Source organism: Scyliorhinus torazame, chromosome 1, assembly GCF_047496885.1.
Source record: "Scyliorhinus torazame isolate Kashiwa2021f chromosome 1, sScyTor2.1, whole genome shotgun sequence".
NCBI lineage: Eukaryota > Metazoa > Chordata > Chondrichthyes > Carcharhiniformes > Scyliorhinidae > Scyliorhinus > Scyliorhinus torazame.
Window position 1 is genome coordinate 118,541,585 of NC_092707.1, and position 24,944 is coordinate 118,566,528.

General features: G+C 52.0%; 1 protein-coding gene across 1 annotated transcript in view; it reads right to left on the reverse strand.

The window, feature by feature from the left end:
- The window catches only part of LOC140411385 (myomesin-3-like), a 225,706-nt gene that overhangs the window by 51,661 nt on the left and 149,101 nt on the right, over positions 1-24,944 (reverse strand). The window contains exons 24-26 of the mRNA XM_072500502.1: positions 19,808-19,944; positions 8,074-8,218; positions 3,848-3,907 (exon numbers count right to left, since the gene is read on the reverse strand). Coding sequence (XP_072356603.1) covers positions 3,848-3,907; positions 8,074-8,218; positions 19,808-19,944 — 342 coding nt within the window. The remainder of the gene's footprint in view (positions 1-3,847; positions 3,908-8,073; positions 8,219-19,807; positions 19,945-24,944) is intronic.

The following is a 24,944-nucleotide window of genomic DNA, read 5'->3' on the forward strand; positions in this document are numbered from 1 at the left end:
TCAAAGAGCTGGCAACCAGCTGTAGAGATCGGGGCACCATCTTTAATGGGCACTCCGATCAGTACTGAAGTGGGCCCCAGGTCACATTTCGGAGGTACCAGGGGCTCTCCCCTCCCCCCCCCACCCCCCCTAACATTCCTCGCCGGCATTCCTCTCCCCATCCCCGACAATCCTCGCCGTCACTCCACCTTCCTGAAAAATGTCCACCTTCGCCCCCGCAACGCATCAGTGAATTCCCCCCCCGCCCCAACATAGCTCCCACAGGGACTAGCCCCTGGCAATGCCCCAAAACATGTTGGCACTATCAGGTTGGGTCAAGCGGGCAGTGCCAACCTGAAAGTGCCAAACTAACAGTGCCAACCTGTGTGCCAACCTGTGACAGGGCAATGCCAGGGTATGTCCCTTCCCCCTGGGGATTATATTTCCCTCTGTGGTCCTGGAGGGATCTCATCGACTGCTTCTCATTTGACCAAAACTGTTGTAAACCTCGCCGACATGAATATTCAGTGTGAGGGTTCATGTGGCAGGGCGCCTGCTAATAACATTTAAAGTCATGTAAGTCTATTAAAATGAGGTTGACGCCCATGCCAACTTGTAACGTCGCCGACGAGGGATGGGGAATATTGAGAAACGGTCTCTCCAGCCAGAATTGTGTTTCTCGATTCTCGCGGGATTTTCTGTCCATGCCGCCAAACTACACAGAGCTAGTGCAGATTAAAAATCACCCCACTGTTAGTGTTTTTAAGTACAATTACAATATCTGTTGACATATCAAAGTCATTTTCTTGGTGCTATGATGTTTTTAAAACATGGGGCGGGATTCTCCAATAATGGGGCTATGTCCCCACTCCAATGTTTCACTCTGGACTTTCCTGAAGAAAGTCCAGAGTGACTCTCCTCCCTGAAGGGGGGCTAACAGGGCCCTGGAGTACTTCACACAGCTCTGGCTGCCGATATGGGGCCCTGCACTTCCGGTCGGGAGTCCACGCATGCGCACAGCGGTGGCCTTCGGCGGCTGCCCTGTGCGACATTTTGGACTCACACCGCGGACCGGCCCTCCGAGATCGCACGTGCTCACAGATCAGTGGCCTCCGATCGCTAGCCTGGCCATCCGTGAGGCCCCCCCGCCCCGGTGAAGGATCCCCCCGCCCCCCACCAGGGCGGCAGCGGACTGACTCCGCAGCTGCCACTGGCCGTTCCCGACAGGCAAAACGTGGTTAGAACCACGCCGTTGGGAACTCGGCCAGTTGTCGTCGGAGAAACGCGGGGGGTGCCTCTCTCAATGGCCCCCTACCCACGCCATGTAGACCGCGTGCGTGCGTGATTTGTGGTGATTCTCTGGGGACCAGAGAATCGCAGGAGCGGCGTCGCCCGGATTTTGGCAGCAACGCCCATTCTCCGCCCCCGCGTCGATTGCGATTTCAGCACGGAGGCTGGGAGAATCCCACCCATGCATTTTTAAAAAATCTATTTAAGAAATGCCTTGAGATGTTCCTTTAAGTGAAAAGCATTGCTATAAATGTGATCAATAAAATGAAATATTCAATTCCAATGCAAAATGTTTCATTAGTGTGACTGGAACCGAGAAACTAATTGTAGAGATTAAGGTAAAGAATTGTTAAGTAGGTTTAATGAATTTGTACCTACGTTACCTGAAGGAAGGGCAGCTTTAAGGTTGTTGACAACGAAGTTTGTAATCCCACCAGGTTTTCATTTCATTCCATTACTGAAAAGCAGTATATGCTCTACCTTGTAATTATTTCATGCTGAGTATGAAATATGATTTAGTAAGTGTTCGGAAAACACAGGCAGTTTGAAGGGATTTATATTTGTATTGGAAAACATTAGAAAGAAGGTATAGTTTTAAGTGTATTTAATTTAATGTTTCTGCGCCTGGAAGGGTAAAAACCGATAGCAATATTCATGCAGGCCAAAGATGTTTGTATTTCTGGGGGTTGATTAAGTTCCAACTGTGTTACTATTATGTTTAGAGAGTGGTATGGCATAAAGTGTAAATAGTAATAGCAGTCGTTGCTTAGCAACTGGAGGCCCTTTTAAGCTAAAAAGCTTTTTCAAGTTTTAGCTTTAGATGGACATATTGCAGAATGGACTCTGGGGAGTAAACTTGGCACTACTTTGTCAGGAGAAGCTGGGCAGGACATGGGAGGTACAAAGTTGCAAGCTTCCTAAGGAACATGTTACATTCCAGATAACCAGGGAATTGGGACAGAGAAAATGTCTAAGATAACTGGAGTTAAGGGAACAGAGATCAAGGTATTATTCAGAAGAAATCAAGCAATATTAAACAAATGGTTCTACAGTAACAAAATTTGAAGTGGGGCAGCAGACATTCAAAGGTGAATCAAATGTCTGATGCTATTTTAATATAGTCTGGGAATTGAGAGTTCAAGTAATTATGAGTCAAGACAAAGAAATCCTAAAGGGGTTGGTGTACATCCTGGACTGGATCGCTGTTATAAGTGGAGCGGAAGCTCTGCTTAAAAGAGTCATTTGGACAACATGGACTAGCCTTTGGAACGCAAACCTTGAATGAAAAACATTATTGTGAACAAAGATTTTAACTTGTTTTTTGGGAATGGAGTTTGGAAACTCTCAAGTGACAATCATCTGTCGGTGGAGGAGGGGTGTGTTGAAATGAAATGAAATGAAAATCGCTTATTGTTACAAGTAGGCTTCAAATGAAGTTACTGTGAAAAGGAGGATAAATCCTCAGACATTCACTTGAGGTTCAGAGTGGAGAGTGTATTTGACCACAGCCATCTTATGTGTTTAAAGGGATGTTGTATTAGTGAGATTGTTGTAGCTTCAGATATACTTTATAATACATGTTTTTTAAAAATAAATTTAGAGTACCCAATTCTTTTTTTCCAATTAAGGGGCAATTTAGCATTGCCAATTCACTAACCCTGCTCATCTCCTGGATTGTGGGGGTGAAACCCACACAGACACAGGGAGAATGTGCAAACTCCACACTGACAGTGACCTGGGGCTGGGATCGAACCTGGGCCCTCGGTGCCGTGAGGCAGCAGTGCTAACCACTGTGCCACCGCGCCACCCAATAATCCATGTTCATCTTAAAATCTGTGTGTATTTGTTAAGTTAACAGGGGAGTAAAGGCATATTGCACCATAATCCAACATTTTTATGTTTAATAAATGTTTTTTTTCCTTATTATTCAAATTAATTAGCTGTCCTGTGAATCCGTTCCTCCACGTTTTCTAAAAACAAGCAAACATCACAGTCTTTTGAGGCGGGGTTCCATTCTGGGTTCTTCCCATCCGGTTATAACACCAACTGGAATCGTAACATAAGTTTCTTATTTTGTGAATTCTTTGGTGTTCATTGCCAAATGTTGGGGAAATTGTATCGGAGCTAAGTGGGAGAAAACATTCTTCATTTGATTTAATTTAGTAAAAATAAACATCAGGCAGGGCTCTCCTATCCCCTAGCCACGTGTTTCTTGGCGATGCGCCATTCGCCGGTGGTAGGATTCTCTAATTCTCTACTCCCACCGTTTGTCAATGGGATTTCCCATTGAAGCCTTCCCAAGCCACCGGGAAACCCACCAGCGGTGGTATGCTGCCAGTGAGAAAAAATAATCCCAATGGCCAAGGAATTCTGGCCATAATATCATTCTGCTGCACAGCAAAATTGGCTACATTATGACCAGTTCCACATTGTGCAAATATGTCTGTCATAAGAAAAAAGTTGTAACATAAAACTGTAAATTAGTAACTAAACCACGGCCAATGACCTTGTGTTAAGGCCCTTCACCTGCAATGTAACTACACACTGATAAAGTTAGTGACATTTTAAACTTTGTTACCTTGTTTTCTCTTCCACTCATTCCTTTGGAAATTACACTCTGATAAAATATCTCGGAACTCTGAAAAATATCAGAATCAGCAAAACATGTATTTTAAGCTTTTAGGTTACATTTTGTTTCTTTTAATTGACAAGCTGGGACAATCTTTTTGTTAGAGGTAGAATTCCTGTCCCAGAGTCAGATGATTCAAATCCCCTGGAGACTGGAGCTGAAGCTTTGGATTCTGATTGACATCCATGAGGATATTAGAGTTCAATGGGTTGTGTGGGACCCCCTCATCACATGGGATGTGGGAGTCCATAAGAGTAGTAGTCATGTAGTACTACCTATTAAAGGTCATTATACTGTGCGGCCAGTCAGACTGTCAATCAGCCTATGAATGCTTTCATTACTTCACTGTTCTCCAAGGACACAATCCAGTTTTTTAAAAACAACTCACATTTCAATATTTCATCAACATAAGGCCGATTTTCTGTTGCATAACTAGCTATAGAAGTTGATAGACTTATAAAATGTGAACTTTTATTTAGATAGATCTTTGGTGACTGTCTGTGTGGAGTTTGCACATCCTCCCCATGTCTGCGTGGGCTTCCACAGTCCAAAGATGTGTGGGTTAGGTGGGGTTATGGGATCACAGGGCTGAGGAGTGGGCCTGGGAAGGGTACTCTTTCAGAGGGCCGGTGATAGGCTGAATGGCCACCTTCTGCACTGTAGGGATTCTACGATAGGTATAGATTTCAACAAGAAAACCGGCCACTAAGTCTGTTTATTCTCCACACAAGCAAATAGTTTACATCACTTAGCTTGTTTCCACATCTCTTCAATCCCGTTTCCACCTATCCAAACTAAACTTGAATGTTGACATTACATCTACCACTGATTCTTTAAGTGATTGAACTCTCAGCATGAGTTTCTCTCCCTCTCTGTTCAATTTAATTTATGACCCCTCCTTCATGATTCCTCAACCACTGGAGTCAGTCTGTTCCTATCTCCCAGGCCCCTTATTTATTCATTTTAAACACTTTTGTCCAATTTCCTGTAGCTAGGCTGCTCCTTTCCTTGCTGAAATCTGTCCCGATCTAATTTAAGTTTTAGTTTATTGCACTTCTCTCATTTCTAGTTGGAACTTGAACCATAATTATAATGTTGTGATTGCTCTTCCCAAGATGCTTACACTTATTTAACTGACCTGATCTATTTTATTACTGATATTAGTGCCAAACTTGTATATTGGAAAATACAAGGGGTGGGATTCTCCGTTGCCCGACGCCGATATCGCAATCGGCAATCGGGCGGAGAATCCCTTTTGACGCCGAAATCGGGGGCCGGTGCCTGTTTTCGGATTCTCCGCCCCCTCCAAAACGGCGTCATCGGTGAGTACGCCGCACACCGTTGGGACAGCCTCAGGACGTCACCTGAAGGCCTTCCCCGATGCTCCGCCCCTGAGTTCCCGACGGCGTGGGACACGTGTCAACCTCGTATGGTGGCTGCAGGCTGTGTCCAGCACCGCCACAGTCGGGGGGTGCCATTCCGCTGGTCGGGGGGGCTTCGGCGGGGGCTGGGAGGACTGATAGGGGGTGGTCCGAGAGTGGGGAGGACGGTTATAGGGGGGGCACTATCTCGCAGGCCGGGGCCACGTGCGGCCGGCGCCATGTTGTAAGGTGCGACCACTTCAGGTCGTCGGCACGCGCATGCGCGGCCACCGACCCGACAATGGGCCTGGGTAGGGTGCTCTTTCAGAGGGCCGGTGATAGGCTGAATGGCCACCTTCTGCACTGTAGGGATTCTACGATAGGTATAGATTTCAACATGAAAACGCCGGGAGTTTTATATGTGGCGCGGTTGTTAGCCCCCCCACTGGGCGGAGCATTGGTGTGGGGGCTCCGCCAACCTTTTCATCGTAAAAGTAGACACTTCCTCCGGACATAGCCTCAAAATCGGAAAATACAGCCCAAAAAGTCTGTAAAATGTAATTCATGTGTTTTTGGTTATTTTTTTTAATGAGACGTGGGCATGGTTTGCAGAATTTATTGCCCAATCCCTGATGCCATTGAACTGAGTGCAGTTTTTTTTTGATAGATTTAGAGTACCCAATAATGTTTTTCCAATTAAGGGGCTTTTTAGCTTGGCCAATCCACCTAACCTGCAAATCTTTGGGATGTGGAGGTGAGACTCATGCAGACATGGGGAGACTGTCAAACTCCACACAGACAGTGCCCGGGGCCGGGGTCAAACCTGGGTCCTCAGCGCCGTAGGCAGCTGTGCTAACCACTGCGCCACCATGCCGAGTGAACTTGGGCAGTTAAAAGTCAACCACACTGCTGTGCATCTAGCGGCACATACAGTCCAGACCAGGTAAGGAAGGCAGATTTCCTTCTCTAGTGAACTAGATAGGTATTTACAACAATCAATGATAGTTGCCATGGTCACCATTACTGAGACTAGCTTTTTATTCCAGATTTTATTAATTGAATTTAAATTCCATCAGCTGCTGTGGTGGGTTTGGAACGCACGTCCCCAGAGCATTGGCCTGGGTTTGTGGATTACTAGTCCAGTCCCTGTGTACTTTGCTCCGTAGATTCCAAATACAATTTTAATGGTTTATGCTGATAAAGAACCAACAGAAAGCAACTCTTCACCAGCATTCTCTTAAGTTAAAAATAAAGTACAAAAATATATTTTTTACAGTGTTCTAGAATTACTCGCAGTCATAGTGTTTTTACGTGGCAAACATATAAAACCAGGTGCTTCATGCAAGTAATTGATGATCTGTAACAGGGACGTGACTAAACACAAATTTTGAGGAGATTTGTATGGATGAGGAGAATGGTAACAAGGTGACACTGTTTCGGGAATGAGATCCAGACTGCAGACTATAGGGAGAAATGAGGGGATATCTATAAGAGTCAAGAGTTGGCAGAGTTGAGGGTGTGAGAGGGCTACAGAATTGGAGAAGAACCCAAAAGCTGGGTGAGCAAAGCCTATGGGGGAACTTAACAACATGCTGCGGGATTCTCCGTTGGCGGGATCCTCCACCTAGTCAGCATCGCCCCCACACCCACGCGTTTCCCGACCCCGTGGGGTGGCCCACAATGGGAAACCCCATTGGCCAGCTGCGGGAACAGAGAATCCCGCTGCTAGCGAGAGCGCGCCGCGCAGGAAAATGGGGCTGGTGGGACGGAGAATCCCACCCATGGATTTTGAATTCAATGTTTTGGGACATGGGGTCCATTAAAAGTAAATGGGAAAATGGGAGTGAGGCGAGTGGACTTAGCACTGGACATGTTGGTGATAACGCTTTGAATCATCTAAATCACTTTGCAGAATATTGAGGGGAAGGCCTGGAGGTAATAAAACCATAAGACATAGGGGCAGACTTAGGCTTTTTGGCTGCCCCGCCAGTCAATCACGGCTGATAATCTCTCATGCCCATTCTCCTGCCTTCTCCCCATAACCTCTGATTAACCTTATTAATCAAGAACCTATTGATCTCTGTCTTAAAGACACTCAGTGACTTGGACCCCACAGTCTTCTGTGGCAATGAGTTCCGCAGATTCACCACCCTCTGGCTGAAGAAATTCCTCCTCATCTCTGTTTTACAGGATCATCCCTTCAGTCTGAGGTAGTGCCTTCGGGCTCTGGTTTTTCCTACTAGTGGAAACATCCTCTCCATGTTAACTTTATCTAGGCCTCTCAGTATTCTGTAAGTTTCAATGAGATCCCCCCTCATCCTTCTAAACTCTATCGAGTACAGATCCAGAGTCCTCAACCTCTCCTCATACGACAAGTCCTTCATTCCGGGTATCATTCTTGTGAACCTCCTCTGGACCCTCTCCAAAGACAGCACATCTTTCCTTAGGGGCTCAAAACTGCTCACAATATTCCGAATGGGGTCTGACCAGAACCTTAACAGCCTCAACAGTACATCCCTGCTGGTGGGCATTACAGCGACTGTGAGGCCTAGGAGGACGAGTCAATGTTGTGGAGGTTTGTTGAGGAGTGGAATATGAGGCTTGAAGCTGATCTCTAAACTAAATAGGAACCAATGTCGAATTTGTCGGATTCACCATGTGGGAACCAATGGAGTGTGGGATTGCCTCCTTGAATTAGAGTTACAACATGAAATTCAAGCTACTGTTGGATGAATAACTCCATTGCCTTTCATGAATGCAAAAGTGACGGTATAATTTAAGAATAAATGAAAAAAAAAGAAGACATTAACTTACTTTCATCAATCAGGACCAACGTGAACTGACCCTTGGCTTTTCCATCTTGGAGCTGGGCCGTGTAGGAGCCTTCATCGTCTTCAGAGAAATTTGGAATGATCATTTCTATAATCCCATTGGCTTTATCAAAATTAATCTTGTGAATCTATATGGAAAAGAGTGCATTCTTGTCATTTTCTTTATACACTCCAACCTTTTATTCCCTCTCTTTTCGCCCGCTGTAATTTACACCTCCTTCTCAGCCCCTGCATTGTTTATTTCACAATTCCACACGCTGATTGTCTAAGGAGATACATAATTGTTTGTCCTCTTTTCTTCATGAAGGCACTGCCAGCTTACACTTGCCATGTTAAAAAAAAGTTAAAACCAAAACACACAAAAGCAAGGCTATGGACTTGCATTGATGCAAAACACTCTGAAAGCAATTGGCCTCAAAATTCAATTTAGATGAATAAAACTGATTGAAACTCTATGATCTCTGCAGAGCAAAATATGGGGCGCGATTCTCTGACACCCCACCGGGTCGGAAAATCGCGGGGGGCCGGTGTGAATCCCGCCCCCGCCGTGTCCCGAATTCTCCGCCACCGGAGAATTGGCGGTGGCGGGAATCGCGCCGCGCCGGTCAACGGAAATCGCGCCGGTCGGCAGGCCCACCCATGGCGATTCTCCGGTCCGCGATGGGCCGAAGTCCCGCCGCTGTCAACCCACGCCAGCCAGCGTGGATTGAACCACCTTTCGAACGGCGGGACAAGGCGGCGCGGGCGGGCTCCGGGGTCCTGGGGGGGACGTGGGGTGATCTGGCCCCAGGGGGTGCCCCCACGGTGGCCTGGCCCGCGATCGGGGCCCACCGATCTGCGGGCGGGCCTGTGCCGTGGGGGCACTCTTTTCCTTCCGCCTTCGCCATGGTCTTCACTATGGCGGAGGCGGAAGAGACCCCCTCCACTGCACATGTGCGGGGATGCCGTGAGCGGCTGCTGACGCTCCCGCGCATGCGTCGTCTGGCGAAGTCATTTCAGCGCCAGCTGGCGGGGCGGAAATCAGTCCGGCTTGGGCCTAGCCCCTCAAGGTGAGGGCTCAGCCCCTTAAGATGCAGAGAATTCCGCACCTTTGGGGCGGCGCGATGCCGGACTGATTCGCGCCGTTTTTGCTGCCGGTCGGCGGACATCGCGCCGATTGCGGAGAATCCCACCCATGTTTACTCACAGCTACTACATAACAAGTGTTATGAAATAGATATGATAAATCCATCTAACCTGCACATCTTTGGACTGTGGAAGGAAACCAGAGGACCTGGAGAAAACCCACACAGTTACAGGGAGTAAGTTCAAACTCAACAGGAGGTCAGAATCAAACCCGGGTCCCTAGCACTATGAGGCAGCAGTGCTAACCACTGCGCCACCGTGCCGCCCTTTTTTTTCATAGAATACTGATGGTGCAGATGGAGGCCATTCAGCCCATCAAATTTACACCGACCCTGTGGAAGAGCACTCTACTTAGGTCCACTCCATATCAAATCCCTGTAACCCATAACCCCACCCAACCTGCACATCTTTGGACTATTGGAGGGAACTGAGGCAGCCGGAGGAAAGCTACACAGATACCGGGAGAAAGTGCAAACTCCACACAGACAGTCACCCAAGGGCAGAATTCAATACGTGTCCCTGGTGCTGTGAGGCAGCAGTGTTAACCACTCTGCCACCTGTTTCATATTTGCATTTGTCTGTATTGGGCATAAACTATAGATTTAAGATTAAGTTTTAGCTTCAAATTTAAGCTTAATTTATATTTTTGCAGTTGTAAGTTAAGGACACTTGAGTTTTAGTTTAACTTTAAAAGATGTCTGCATTTTAATGGGGTTTTACCATTTTTAAAGTAGGAAAACTATGCTGTTGCCAAGCAACAAAAGGTCCACAAGGACAGCAAAAGCAGTTCCAGTTCAGTTGGAAACATCATTCATAGAAACTGCAAGAAAAGACAGGATAATGCAAAAGGTCAGGAGGAAAGACCCAATCTAAAGAAGAAGGTTCTAGAAACCAGGAAATGGGACAGAAGAAAGTTTCAGGAAGATACTCTGAATTAAGGAGACAGAGTTGCAGGAAGGAGATTGAATGCAAAAGAGGCTTTCGAGAAGCCAGAAGACTGTCAAAAGTTGGTTAATTAACATTGGTTAATTATCCACATTCTCTAGGAAGTCAGCTGACACATGTTTACGGGATGTGGGCATCATTGACAAGATATTGTCCTGGAGAAGGTGAGCTGGCTTCTTGAATAGAGTCAAAAGACTTCCTTGGCCACTCCAAGGTTGTGTTGTGTTGCCCTATTATGTTGTGTTGTGTATGTATATGTATATGTATATGAACATGTATATGTTGTGTTGCCCTATTATGTATTTTCTTTTATTCCCTTTTCTTCTCATGTACTTAATGATCTGTTGAGCTGCTCACAGAAAAATACTTTTCACTGTACCTCGGTACACGTGACAATAAACAAATCCAATCCAATCCAATCCAAAGATCAGTAGAGAATGAACCACATTGGGGGAGTCAGGAATCACATAGAGGCCAGACTGGGCAAAAATGGCAGATTCCCTTCCCTAAAAGATATTGAGAATCCAAAACCATGGCGCGTCATTCTCCGACCCCCCGCCGGGTCGGAGAATCGCCGGGGGCTGGCGTGAATCCCGCTCCCGCCGGTTGCCGAAGTATCCGGCACCGGAGATTCGGCAGGGACGGGAATCGGGCCGCGCCGGTTGGCAGGCCCCCCCGCTTGATTCTCCGGCCCGGATGGGCCGAAGTCCCGCCGATAAATTGCCTGTCCCGCCGGCGTGGATTAAACCACCTTTTGAACGGCGGGACAAGGCGGCGTGGGCGGGCTCCGGGGTCCGCGGGGCGATCTGGCCCCGGGGGGTGCCCCCACGGTGGCCTGGCCCGCGATCGGGGCCCACCGATCCGCGGGCGTGCCTGTGCCGTGGGGGCACTCTTTCCCTTCTGCCGCCGCCACGGTCTCCACCATGGCGGAGGCAGAAGAGACTCCCTCCACTGCGCATGCGTGGGAAACTGTCAGCGGCCACTGACGCTCCCGCGCATGCGCCGCCCGGGGATGTCATTTCCGCGCCAGCTGGCGGGGCAACAAAGGCCGTTTCCGCCAGCTGGCGGGGCGGAAATTCCTCCGGCACCAGCCTAGCCCCTCAATGTTGGGGCTCGGCCCCCAAGGTGCGGAGCATTCCGCACCTTTGGGGCGGCGCGATGCCCGTCTGATTGGCGCCGTTTTGGGCACCAGTCGGCGGACATCGCGCCGTTTCGGGAGAATTTTGCCCATGGTCTCTATTGCTTGCTTTTAAATTTCAGATGTCCTTAATTGATTGAATTTAAATTCCTCAGCTGTTGCCATGGGATTTGAACTCATGTGCCGAGGGGTGCAATTCACCGGTCCCCCAGCCGTGTTTCGTGGTAGCGTGCCATTCGCTGGCGGTTGGACTATACTCCTGCTGCTTGTCAATGGGATTTCCCATTGAAGCCACCCCACGCTGTTGGAAAAACCGCTGGTGGCGATGCGCTGCCAGTAGGAAAAGTGAATCCCGATGACTGGAGATCCGGCCGAGATCATTAGTCCAGGCCCCAGTAATATAACCATCATGCTATTATACCACCATCCTTCATGATCCCAGCACACAGCAAGAATTGAAATATTTTATGTTCAGTTACAAAACTAAATTCAACCAATGAAAAATATCTGGAATAAACTGACCGACAGTTCAGAAACCCCTTGGGCTGGATTCCCCCAAAATGGGACTATGTCCCCACGCCGGCATAAAAACACTGGAGATTTACTCAAGCGATTCCTGGGAAAAAGTGGAGCTAATTCCCAGGCCTGCAGAGGGCTAGCAGGGACCCGGAGTAATTCACGCAGCTTTAGCTGCGGGTACGCGCCCCCGCACTTCCGGCAGGCCTCCAGTGGCTGCGCCGAATGCCATGGCGGACTCGGGCCGTGGAGGCAGACACAAAAATTAGAGCCCCCCAATCGGCCGTGCGGATCTCAACCCCAGCTGCCCATAAGGCTCCCCCTCCCCCGGTGTCCAATCACCCAGCCCACCACCAGGTGGCTGCGGACTGAGCCCACAGCTGCCATGCGAGCATCCCGACCAGCAATAGCAGGTTAATTCCACACCGTTGGGAACTCGGCCAGTCGGGAGTGGAGGATCGCTGGGCTGGCCTCGGTCAATGGGCCCCCAGTCGCGCAGTGTACTCCGCAACCAAGCCGACTCTCGGGTCCCGGTGAATTCCCTGCGGAGCATCCGGCCCCTTGATTTTGAAAAACCAGGGGCGTCATTCTCCGACCCCCCGCCGGGTCGGAGAATGGCCGTTGGCCGCCGTGAATCCCGCCCCCGCCGAAGTCTCCGGTACCGGAGATTGGGCGGGGGCGGGAATCGGGCCTCGCCGGTTGGCGGGACGCCCCGCTCAATTCTCCGGCCCGGATGGGCCGAAGTCCCGCCCAGAAATTGCCTGTCCCGCCGGTGTAAACCAAAGCTGGTATTTACCGGCGGGTCCAGGTGGCGTGGAGATCTCCGGGGTCCTGGGGCGGCGCGGGGCGATCTGACCCCGGGGGGTGCCCCCACGGTGGCCTGGCCCGCGATCGGGGCCCACCGATCCGCGGGTGGGCCTGTGCCATGGGGGCACTCATTCCCTTCCGCCTCCGCCACGGCCTCCACCATGTCGGAGGCGGAAGAGACTCTCCCCACTGCGCATGCGCGGGAAACTGTCGGCCGCCGCTGACGCTCTCGCGCATGCGCCGCATTTCCGCGCCAGCTGGTGGGGCAACAAACGCCATTTCCGCCAGCTGGCGGGGCGGAAATCCCTCCGGCACCGGCCAAGCGATCGGGACCCACCGATCCGAGGGTGGGCCAGTGCCATGGGGGCACTCTTTTCCGCGATGGCCGATGCGGAAGCGACCCCCCCCCCCTGCCCATGCATCACCTGTCACAGACGTGCGTGGCGTCACAGCACGAAGGACGGCCCCCCCCCCCCCGCGACGCAGCACAAAAGACGCCCCCTCCCCACCAGGAGACCGGTCAAAACGACCCTGCACAGCGCCGCGGGACATCGAGGCGCTCCTGGACGGAGTGGAGCAGAGGAGGGAGGCCCTGTACCCCGGACACGGCCGCAGGGTCGCTCCACGCCTCATCCGGCAGCTGTGGAGGAAGGTGGCAGAGGCAGCCAGTGCCGTGGCCGTGACAGCAAGGACAGGCGTCCAGTGTCACAAGAAGATCAATGACCTTGTCAGGGCAGTCAGGGTGAGTACCCCCCCCCCCCCCCCCCCCCCCCCCAACCCCCTCACCTCCGATAGGCGACACAGCCCGAGATGCAACCAACATGGCTGCACCCACCCATGCAGGCTGCAGTGGCAGGATGGGGTGTGAACCTCTGCCAACATACACACAACGGCTGGTCCGCATGTATATGTCTGCCTAACACAGTTGCCCTTTATCCCTGCCACCTTCCCGCCCCTCACAGGAGAAGCGCGCTCACAACAACAGGGAGCGTGAGAGCACCAGAGGGGATCCACCCGAACTGCAACCACTCACCATCCATGAGGAGAGGGCCCTGGAACTTGCAGGCGGACCCGAGAACCGGGAGGTTGCGGATGCAGAGGTCGGGGGCGCACCACCAAGTGAGACCCCCCAATGCCTGCCCCCCTTTCCCCTTCCCCCATATCCCTCTTATCCCCTTTCCCTCATATCCCCCTTCCCCCATATCCCCTTCCCCCATATCCCCTTCCCCCATATCCCCCTTATCCCCCATCCCCCATAGCCCCCTTCTCCATATCCCCCTTTCCCATATCCCCTTTCCCCATATCCCCTATATTCCCCCTTCCCCCATATCCCCCTTCGCCTTATCCCCCATATACCCCTTCCCCCATATCCCCCCTGCCCCCTATCCCCGTCTGTGTGTCTAACCATGCATGCTGTATTGTGTATTGCAGGACCAAACGTCGACCCACCCGTCCCTGCGGATGGCAACTGCCCCCAGGACGATCCAGGGCAGCCACGAGCCAAAGAACAAAGAAAGGTACAGCACAGGAACAGGCCCTTCAGCCCTCCAAGCCCGTGCCGACCATTCTGCCCTACTAAACTACAATCTGCTACACTTCCTGGGTCCGTATCCATCTATTCCCATCCTATTCATGTATTTGTCAAGATGCCCCTTAAATGTCACTATCGTCCCTGCTTCCACCACCTCCTCCGGCAGCGAGTTCTGTGTAAAAAAACTTGCCTCGTACATCTACTCTAAACCTTGCCCCTCTCACCTTAAACCTATGCCCCCTAGTAATTGACCCCTCTACCCTGGGGAAAAGCCTCTGACTATCCACTCTGTCTATGCCCTTCATAATTTTGTAGACTTCTATCAGGTCTCCCCTCAACCTCTGTCATTCCAGTGAGAACAAACCGAGTTTATTCAACTGCTCCTCATAGCTAATGCCCTCCATACCAGGCAACATCCTGGTAAATCTCTTCTGCACCCTCTCTAAAGCCTCCACATCCTTCTGGCCGTGTGGCGACCAGAATTGAACACTATACTCCAAGTGTGGCCTAACTAAGGTTCTATACAGCTGCAACATGACTTGCCAATTCTTATCCTCAATGCCCCGGCCAATGAAGGCAAACATGCCGTATGCCTTCTTGACTACCTTCTCCACCTGTGTTGCCCCTTTCAGTGACCTGTGGACCTGAACACCTAGATCTCTCTGACTGTCAATACTCTTGAGGGGTCTACCATTCACTGTATATTCCCTACCTGCATTAGACCTTCCAAAATGCATTACCTCCCGTCCATGTCCACCCCGTCTGTCCTGACCATTGCCCCCATCCTCCTCATCTGGGTAGGTCTGCGTCTCGTCTTGCTGCTCCTCCCCTTCCCCCTCCTCTGCCTGCAGCACATCGCCCCTCTGCTGGGCTATGTTGTGCAGGACGCAGCAGACCACAACGATGCAGTCAACCCTATCTGATGGGTACTGGAGGGCCCCTCAGAGCGGTCCAGGCACCTGAAGCGCATCTTTAGCAGCCCAAAACACCTCTCTATCACTCCCCAGTCGCTGCATGGGCATCGCTGTATGTTCACGGAAAGGTCCCCTTCCCATTCGTGAACACGGCCCTGTTATCCGTAGGTGGCTCCACGGTGACATGCATCCCATCGATCGCCCCCCTGGACCATGGGCATCCTGGCCACCACAGCGAAGCCAGCTGCCCGGGCACTCTGTCTGGCCCGACCCACAGGGAACTGGATGTAGTGGTCCGCAATGGCAAATAGGGCCGGTGCACCGATGCCTGCGAGATGCCGGACAGGTCCCCACTCGACGCTTGGAATGACCCCGTGGCATAAAAGTTCAGGGCCACCGTAACCTTGAAGGCCACGGGGAGAGGGTGTCCTCCCCCAGGTGTTCCCTCACGTGGCAGACATGGGCGACGGTTTCCTGGCCCATCCGGAGTCTCCTCCTGCATGCCCGGTCCGTGAGGTCCTGGTACGACGAGCGGGGCTGGTACACATGGGGTCTTATCGGGCGTCTTGTCGCCATGGCACCACCACCTCCTCCTTTTCCTCCTCGTCCTGTCGGGTGGGCGCCCCTCCAGCCTGGGAGGCTGACACCTGCCTCCCTGTAGCACGCTCCCCTGCGGCAGCCTCCGCCGCCTCCCTGGCACGCTCCTGTTCCGGCTCCCCCAGGGCAACATGTAGAAGTGCGGCTCCCGCTACGGCGGCCAACTTCGCTGGGTGATGACCAAACATAACGGCCTGCAGAATGTGGGGGGTGGGGGTGGGGGGGATGGACGACATGTCATCGTTGTGCCCCCCCCCCCCCCGGCGCAGCCAGGTGCCATGGGCTGCATGGTCGCAACTGTTGGAAGCTGGCACTTGGCCAGGCGAACACCCTCCCCAAACCCGCCCCCCATCCCTGGCACGCGCCCCCCCCCCTCCCCAGCACACGCCCTCTCCTCCCCGGCACTCGCCCTCTCCTTCCGGGCACGCGCCCTCTCCCTCCCCAGCACGCGCCCTCTCCTTCCCGGCAGTCGCCCTCTCCTCCCCGGCACTCGCCCTCTCCTTCCCGGCACGCGCCCTCTCCTCCCCGACATGCGCCCTCTCCTCCCTGATACGCGCCCTCTCCTCCCAGCACTCGCTGCCCCCCCCTCCCCATCACGCGCCCTCTCCTCCCCGGCACGCGCCCTCAATCCACCCCCCCCCCGCCCTCCCCAAACCCCCCCCCGGCGCGCACACTCCGACGGGTCCTGCGCCCCCCCTCCCCCACCAACTGCAGCCGTGCCGTCACTTCTCCTGCGGCTGTCCCACACTGAGCCCTACCTCCGCGCTGGCCGGCGTCAACCAACACGACTGGTTGACGCCGTTAAATAGATGGTTTGATTTACACCGGCGTGACCCGTTGTCACGTCGGCGGGACTTCGGCCCATCCGGCCCAGAGAATTGGGGCGGCCTCAGGGCCCATTGCGTCGCCCCAGTCCTCGCCATTCTCCAAGGCGGGCAGCGCGATTCACGTCAACAGGAGTTTTGGGGGCGGGAGAATTCGGCAGCCAGCGGGGGCAGGATTCACGCCGCCCCCCGGCGATTCTCCGACCTGCCGGGGGTCGGAGAATCCCGCCCAAGATGTCTGCATTCCTCCAATTATCATGATGTGGAGATGCCGGCGTTGGACTGGGGTGAGCACAGTACGAAGTCTTTCAACACCAGGTTAAAGTCCAACAGGTTTGTTTCGATGTCACTAGCTTTCGGAGCGCTGCTCCTTCCTCAGGTGAATGAAGAGGTCTGTTCCAGAAACACATATATAGACAAATTCAAAGATGCCAAACAATGCTAGGAATGCGAGCATTAGCAGGTGATTAAATCTTTACAGATCCAGAGATGGGGTAACCCCAGGTTAAAGAGGTGTGAATTGTACCAAGCCAAGACAGTTGGTAGGATTTCGCAGGCCAGATGGTGGGGGATGAATGTAATGCAACATGAATCCCAGTCCCGGTTGAGGCCGCACTCATGTGTGCGGAACTTGGCTATAAGTTTCTGCTCGGCGATTCTGCGGTGTCGCGCGTCCTGAAGGCCGCCTTGGAGAACGCTTACCCGGAGATCAGAGGCTGAATGCCCTTGACTGCTGAAGTGTTCCCCGACTGGAAGGGAACATTCCTGCCTGGTGATTGTTGCGCGATGTCCGTTCATTCGTTGTCGCAGCGTCTGCATGGTCTCGCCAATGTACCACGCTTCGGGACATCCTTTCCTGCAGATGTTCCAGTGTTTCTGGAACAGACCTCTTCATTCACCTGAGGAAGGAGCAGCGCTCCGAAAGCTAGTGACATCGAAACAAACCTGTTGGACTTTAACCTGGTGTTGTAAGACTTCGTACTGTCCAATTATCATGACAACAGATTGTAACCCAAAATTACTTACAGACATTTTGAACTTTTAAGTAAGACATTTGTTTTTAAAATGATATACAAGCCAAAGATAGCTGAAAATGTAAATGCTGAGAGTGTAGTTCAGTGACTGTCTGGTAAGTTCAGTCCTAAGACAGAATGTCGCATTTGGAGTGTGTTGAGGGACTTTGGTCAGAGACACTTCAGACGAAGAGATGCAAAAACTCAACTATAATCTCCTGTGGAATAATGGAAGCTGATTATCATCTCAACAGAAACCATCTCGTCAGAGTTATCCCAAACTGTGGACATGATGAGAATTGAAAGAAGGCAGTTTCTAGGCAAAAGATATATATATTTTTTTCCTTCCAGGATGCACAAGACAAGGGGTTAAAAACTAACTGCAATCTTGGTCTCTGTATGCCAGCCTAGTAATAGAACATAGAACATACAGTGCAGAAGGAGGCCATTCGGCCCATCGAGTCTGCGCCGACCTATTTGAGCCCTCACTTCCACCCTACCCCCTTAACCCTACAACCCCTCATAATCTTTTTTGACACTGAGGGCAATTTATCATGGCCAATCCACCTAACCTGCACGTCTTTGGACTGTGGGAGGAAACCGGAGCACCCGGAGGAAACCCACACACACACTGGGAGAACGTGCAGACTCCGCACTGACAGTGACCCAGCGGGGTCACTATGATGGTCACAGTGAAGGAACATCCATTAGGCACCCCTGCATTTGCAGATAAAAAAGTCTTCCTCTCTCTGGTTGCTGGGAGCAAGTCATCAGTTCGAAAAAACACAGTTGAAAAGGGAACAGGGCAAATCCTTTCAGCTAACCTGGAGAACCAGGAGTATCTAAACCAACTGCTCAACTGCCAAAGTCAGTGCTACTGGAATCACTCACCCTAATGGCTCCAACGTCATACCATCTACTCCTCACCGATGACCCAAAGACTGACTCATATATTTTTTCAACTTTTAATTTTGGAATCACTTTTAGGGCGGGATTCTCCAACCCCCCACCGGGTGCGGGGATCACGTCACGCCGGTCGGGGGCCATTGGCAGCGCCCCCCCCCCGGCAATTCTCCGGGCCCCGATGGGCCGAGCGGCTGTCCGTGTTTAGCCAGTTCCACCGGTGTGGATTAGATATGGTCCCACACGGCGGGACCTGGCAGGTAAGTCGGCCGGTGTGGTCCTCGGAGGGGAGGGGGGGGGAGGACCCACGGTGGCCAGGCCCGACATCGGGGCCCACCGATCTGCGGGCGGACCTGTGCCTTGGGGCACTCCTTCCTTCCGCACCGGCTACTGTCGGGCTCGTCCATTGCCAACGCGGAGAAGACAACCCCCTGTGCATGCGGCAGAATATGCCGGCCAGTCTGCGCATGCGCAGAACCACGCCGGTGGTTCTGCGAATGCGCGAGATCACGCCGGCCCTTTGGCGCATGCGCGAGATCACGCCGGCCCTTCGGCGCATGCGCGAGATCACGCCGGCCCTTCGGCGCATACGCGAGATCACGCCGGCCCTTCGGCGCCGGCAGGCACGGCGCCAACCTCGCCGGCGTGCACCTAGCCCCCGGAAGTGCAGTGAATTCCGCACTTTCGGGGGCTTTTGACGCGGGAGTGGTTCGTGTTTGTTTTCCCGCCGGCGTGGGGACTTGGTCCCCACAGAGGAGAATCCCGTCTTTAATCTGTGTGTATGTATGTTCCGTTTTATTATTTTTCTTCTTGCTTTTTCGTAACAAATAAACTCAATCTTTCTTTAACTCAAGAAAACCCGGTTAAATTGACTCCTTATAAAACGTAAGTAGATTAGGGCTGGGGATTGAATCAAGAATGGGAGCCAGTTCGTTCCTCGTCACCCGGGACCACAGAAATTTGGGGGGGGGGGGTGTTGCGTGGGGTGGCTTGTGTCAAATTTTGTTTTATAATGCTTCTGTCAAGGGCCTTAGACATTTTGCTGCATTGGACACACATATAAATGCATGTTGGTGGTGTCAGTACTCGGGACACATTTCTGTAGGGAGAGCTCATATTTACAGGAATAAATGTTAGACAATTGATAGAACATGATCAAGCATTTAATGAAATAAGAGATGGCAATTTATGATAATTGTAGATGTTCCTCCTATCTATATTGTAGTGAAATATTTCAGCAAAATTGTAACATCTAAAGAGTGGATTTGCTTGAAATAAAAGCACAGTTTAACCAAACAAAACTGAAAAGCCACAGGAAAATGGAGCGATAAATAAAATATGTTAAAATTATATATGCCTTAATAAAATATTTTTTTAAAATTTAAGCTATGAAATAAATATTACCAGAGTGCTTGAAACCTCTTTCTGATTGATGATGAATCGTAAATGTGCATCTGGAGATAAATTCTCGACCTGCAACCAGAGTCGAACGCCATCCTTCCCAAGAAGCTCAACAGCCCAATTAGACTTCACGTTAATTACTGAAAATAACACAAAACGATTGAACCATTGACAGTTTTTAAAATTCAAATCACAAATAAATAACAATTCAATCATTGCTTTACTAGCAGTAATGATACCTCTGATACCCCCGACTATCAACATCCTGGGAGTTACCATTGAACACAAACTGATCTGGACTAGCCATATAAATACTGTGGCTACCAGAGACTAAGAATCCTGTGGAGAGTATCTCACCTCCTGACTCCCCAAAGCATGCCCAATATCTACAAGGTTCAAGTCAGGAGTATTGTGGATACTTGCCTGGATCAGTGCAGTTCACTCAAGAAGTTTGACACTATCCCCGCCAAAGCAGACCACTTGATTGGCACCCCTTCCACAAACATTCACTCCCTCTGTCATGATATGCAACCAATGAACACTCAGAATAGGACACCTCAATGGCTCGGAGATAGCTCTTCTACTCACCACTGCAGGTGACCATGCGATAGAGATCTTCAACTCCTTTCACTTTTCCGAAGAGCAGGACAAAACAAAGTACCAAACCATCCTGGACCAATTCGACAGCCACTGCGAGGTGGACACCAACAGAATCTTTGAGCGCTACATCTTCAAGCAGAGGATGCAATGTAAAGACGAATCCTTCAACTCCTATCTAACTAACCTTAGACTGCTAGCGCAATCCTGCAACTTCGGTGATATCACTGACTCCATGATCAGAGACCAAATCATTTTTGGAGTCCACTCTGATCCTCTGCGAGAGCAATTGTTGAAAATCAAGCACATGACCCTGCCAGTCACGATTGAAATGTGTACTGTGCATGAGCACTCTAAAAATCGCTATTCACAGTACAAAACGGCAGAAAGTGAAAATCAAGCCTCCCACAAGGTGGAGAGTGTTCAGGCCATCTCCGAGATGCAGCGCCTCCACATTGACAAAAGCTGCCATTTCGCGTGCTCTTCCCAGGGCCCGACGCATGTGCAATGCGATCAGGAACACGAAGCGGCTGAAAACCACACTGCACAGGTGCAGACGTCCGTGAACCGCACCGCGCATGCGCAACGACTGAGCATCATGACGCCGACATCATGACATGTGCGAACTGCGGCACCGCCCATTTAAAAGAACACTGCCCTGCAAGAGGTAAACACTGTTTAAATTGTGGGAAACCAAACCACTATGCAGCCCTGTGCAGACCTGCACCACCAGTCAGGAGCCAGCGCTCCCAATTCCGACAGCAGCGCATCAGAGGTGTGCAACACCAAATGCATGACTCTGATCCAGGCAGTGCGCCGGATCCAGATGATGAATACCTGGACAACACATACCGAGTGGGCATTATTACGAAGTGTGAATACGCCACACCAGACACATCGCAGGTCCAATCAATCCTGGCCGTGGATTCCGAGGACGAATGGCGAGCAGTGATGAAGGTCAACCACTGCCCCATCCAGTTCAAACTGGACACAGGTGCCTCCGCCAACCTGATTTCACAGGTGGACTTCAAAAGAGAATCAAGAAGCCCCGCACAATCCTTCCAGCTGCCTGCAAACCCCTGGACTACCATGGAAACGCAATCAAGGCACTGGGGTCCTGCCATCTGCAGGTGTCCAGCCGACACACACAAGCAAGCTTACGCTTCGAGATTGTTGAACCAGACAGGGCGTCCCTGCTAGGTGCGCACGCCTGCAAGCAACTGAACCTCATTCAAAGGGTCTACACCACAACGCCATCCCATTCGGATCTTCAGGCCAGCATCGACGACACCCTAACCCAGTACCCAGATGTATTTAGTGGGATGGGCATGCTGCCGTACGAGTACAAGATTCTACTGCGGCCTGATGCCAAGCCAGTGGTCCATGCACCACGACGTGTCCCTGCTCCACTGAGAGAGCGCCTGAAGGCAGAGCTCGCGGGTCTACAACAAAAAGGCATCATCTCCAAGGTCACTGAACCAACCGACTGGGTCAGCTCGATGGTGTGCGTAAAGAAGTCTTCGGGGGACCTACGCATCTGCATTGATCCCAAGGATTGAAACAAAAACATTATGTGGGAAGGAGAGGGAAGAAATCACGAGTGAGATGGCACACATGCGCTTCTTCACAAAATTGGATGCATCCCAAGGATTTTGGTAACTCCAACTTGAAGAATCCAGCAGAAGGCTCTGCACCTTCAACACGCGTTTAGGCAGATTCTGCTACAACTGAATGCCATTTGGCATCATCTCGGCATCAGAGATTTTCCATTGCATCATGAAACAGATGATGGAGGGAATAGAAGGGGTTCGTGTCTACGTTGACGATATCATAATCTGGTCCTCAACCCCAGAGGAACATGTGTTGCAACTCAAGAAAGTATTCCGACGCATACATGAACATGGCCTGAAGCTAAACAGGTCCAAGTGCTGTTTTGGGATCCATGCTGAAGTTCCTGGGTGATCGGATTTCGCAACACGGTGTGCGCCCGGACACTGACAAAATTAAAGCCATCGAGGCAATGAAAGTCCCTGAGGACAAGAAGACAACAAGCCGGAGTGTCTGCAACTCAGCCCCCACGCGGCGAACTCTGCGGCAATCTTCAAGCACTGGCTGGCGTTTTTTAAAGGATATCTCGGGACGGCCGAAAACACACCCACGGGAGAACAGAAAATGCAAGTCCTGCACTCGAAGGTGAGCCCGGAGATTTACACCCTCATCGAGGACGCGGAAGACTTCGATGCAGCAATAGAGCTGCTAAAAGGACAATATATTCGCCCGGTAAACCAGGTCTACGCCCGACATCTGCTAGCAACGAGGTGACAAATCCCTGAGGAATCGCTGGAAGAATTCTACCGTGCACTCCTGGTGTAGGGGAGAAACCGCAGCTGCCCGCAAGTTTCGGCGAGCGAACACACTGAACTCTTGGTCCGGGACGCTTTCGTGGCAGGTATGCTGTCCTCCCAAATCCGCCAACGATTGTTGGAGAAAGACACTCTAGGTCTCAAGGAGGCACGGGCCCTTGCAGGCTACCTGGATGTGGCCTCCAGAAACCCCCGCGCTTATGTTCCCCGACCGCGCGGCCGCCCCCTGGGCAGCGTGGAACCCCTCCGCAGCCGACCCCGAGACATCCCCCATCCCCCACAAGCTTGTGCTGCAAGGCGGCCTGGCAACCCCAGGGGACCCCGCTACTACTTTTACGGGCAGGCCAAGCACCCCCGCTGCCCGGCCCGTGCATCCACCTGCAAGGGAATGCGGTAGAAAGGGCCATTTCGTGGTCATATGCCAGGCCCATGCGGTTGCAGCGGTCCCCGGCGGCGAATGCGGACCGCCACCACAAACCTCTCCACGGTCCCCGTGCGGCCCCCGGGCGCAGCCATCTTGTTCTGCAGACGCCACATTAGATGGATGGGCGCCGCCATTTTGTGCACCCCCAGACATGTGCGACCAATGGGAGCCGCCATCTTGGATGGACCCCCAGGACCCCGGCTCGGCTGACCACACACTGCCTGAAGAGAACACTCAACTGCTGCGATTAGCCTTCGTGACTCTGGATCAGTCCCGGCCTCGAACTCTCTCAACGGCTACAACGGCTGTATTTATCAACGGGCACGAGACGTCCTGCTCAATCGACTCTGGGAGCATGGAGAGCTTCATACACCCCGACACGGTAAGGCGCTGTTCTCTCCTCGTCCACTCCGTTAATCAAAAGATCTCCCTGGCCTCCGGTTCCCACTCAGTAGAGATAAAGGGGTTTTGTGTAGCAAACCTCACAGTCCACGGAAGGGAGTTCAAAAATTACCGGCTCTATGTCCTTCCCCACCTCTGCGCGGCCACACTCCTGGTTTTAGACTTCCCGTGTAATCTCCAAAGTCTAACTTTCAAATTCGGCGGCCCTATACCCTCCCTCACTGTCTGCGGCCTCACGACCCTTAAGGTCGACCCGCCTTCGCTGTCTGCGAACCTCACCCCGGATTGCAAACCCGTCGCCACCAGCAGACGGTACAGTGCCCAGGACCGGATCTTTTTTAGGTCAGAGGTCCAAAGGCTACTGAGGGAAGGAGTCATTGAAGCCAGTAACAGTCCCTGGAGAGCTCAAGTAGTGGTGGTAAAGACCGGGGAGAAGCATAGGATGGTCATCGACTACAGTCAGACCATCAACAGGTTTATGCAGCTGGACGCGTACCCTCTCCCCCGCATATCCGACCTGGTAAACAGGAACGCGCATTACAAGGTCTTCTCCACGGTGGATCTTAAATCTGCCTATCACCAGCTCTCCATCCGCACTAGTGACCGCAAATACACTGCCTTCGAGGCAGATGGGCGGCTCTATCACTTCTTAAGGGTTCCCTTCGGTGTCACCAACGGGGTCTCGGTCATCCAGCGCAAGATGTTCCGAATGGTTGACCGGTACGGTTTACAGGCAACATTCCCGTATCTCGATAATGTCACCATCTGCGGCCACGACCAGCAGGACCACGACACCAACCTCCAAAAATTCCTCCAGACCGCAAAGATCTTTAACCTTACATACAACAAGGATAAATGCGTGTTTAGCTCTGACCGCCTAGCCACCCTCGGCTACGTAATGCGAAATTGAGTTATAGGCCCCGACCCTGAGCGCACGGGCCCCCTTATGGAGTTCCCCCTCCCTCACTGCTCCAAGGCCCTGAAGCGCCCAGTGGGTCCCCAACTATGCGGACAAGGCCCGTCCACTGATCCAATCCACAGCTTTTCCCCTGTCGATAGAGGCCCGCCAGGCCTTCAGCCACATCAAAACGGACATTGCAAAGGCCACGATGCACGCCATCGACGAGTCCCTCTCCTTCCAGGTCGAGAGCGACGCATCTGATGCAGCTCTGGCGGCCACCCTCAACCAAGCGGGCAGGCCCGTGGTCTTCTTCTCACGTACCCTCCATGCTTCCGAAATCCACCACTCCTCAGTCGAAAAGGAGGCCCAGGCCATAGTAGAAGCTGTGCGACATTGGAGGCAGTACCTGGCCGGCAGGAGATTCACTCTCCCCACTGACCAACGGTCGGTCGC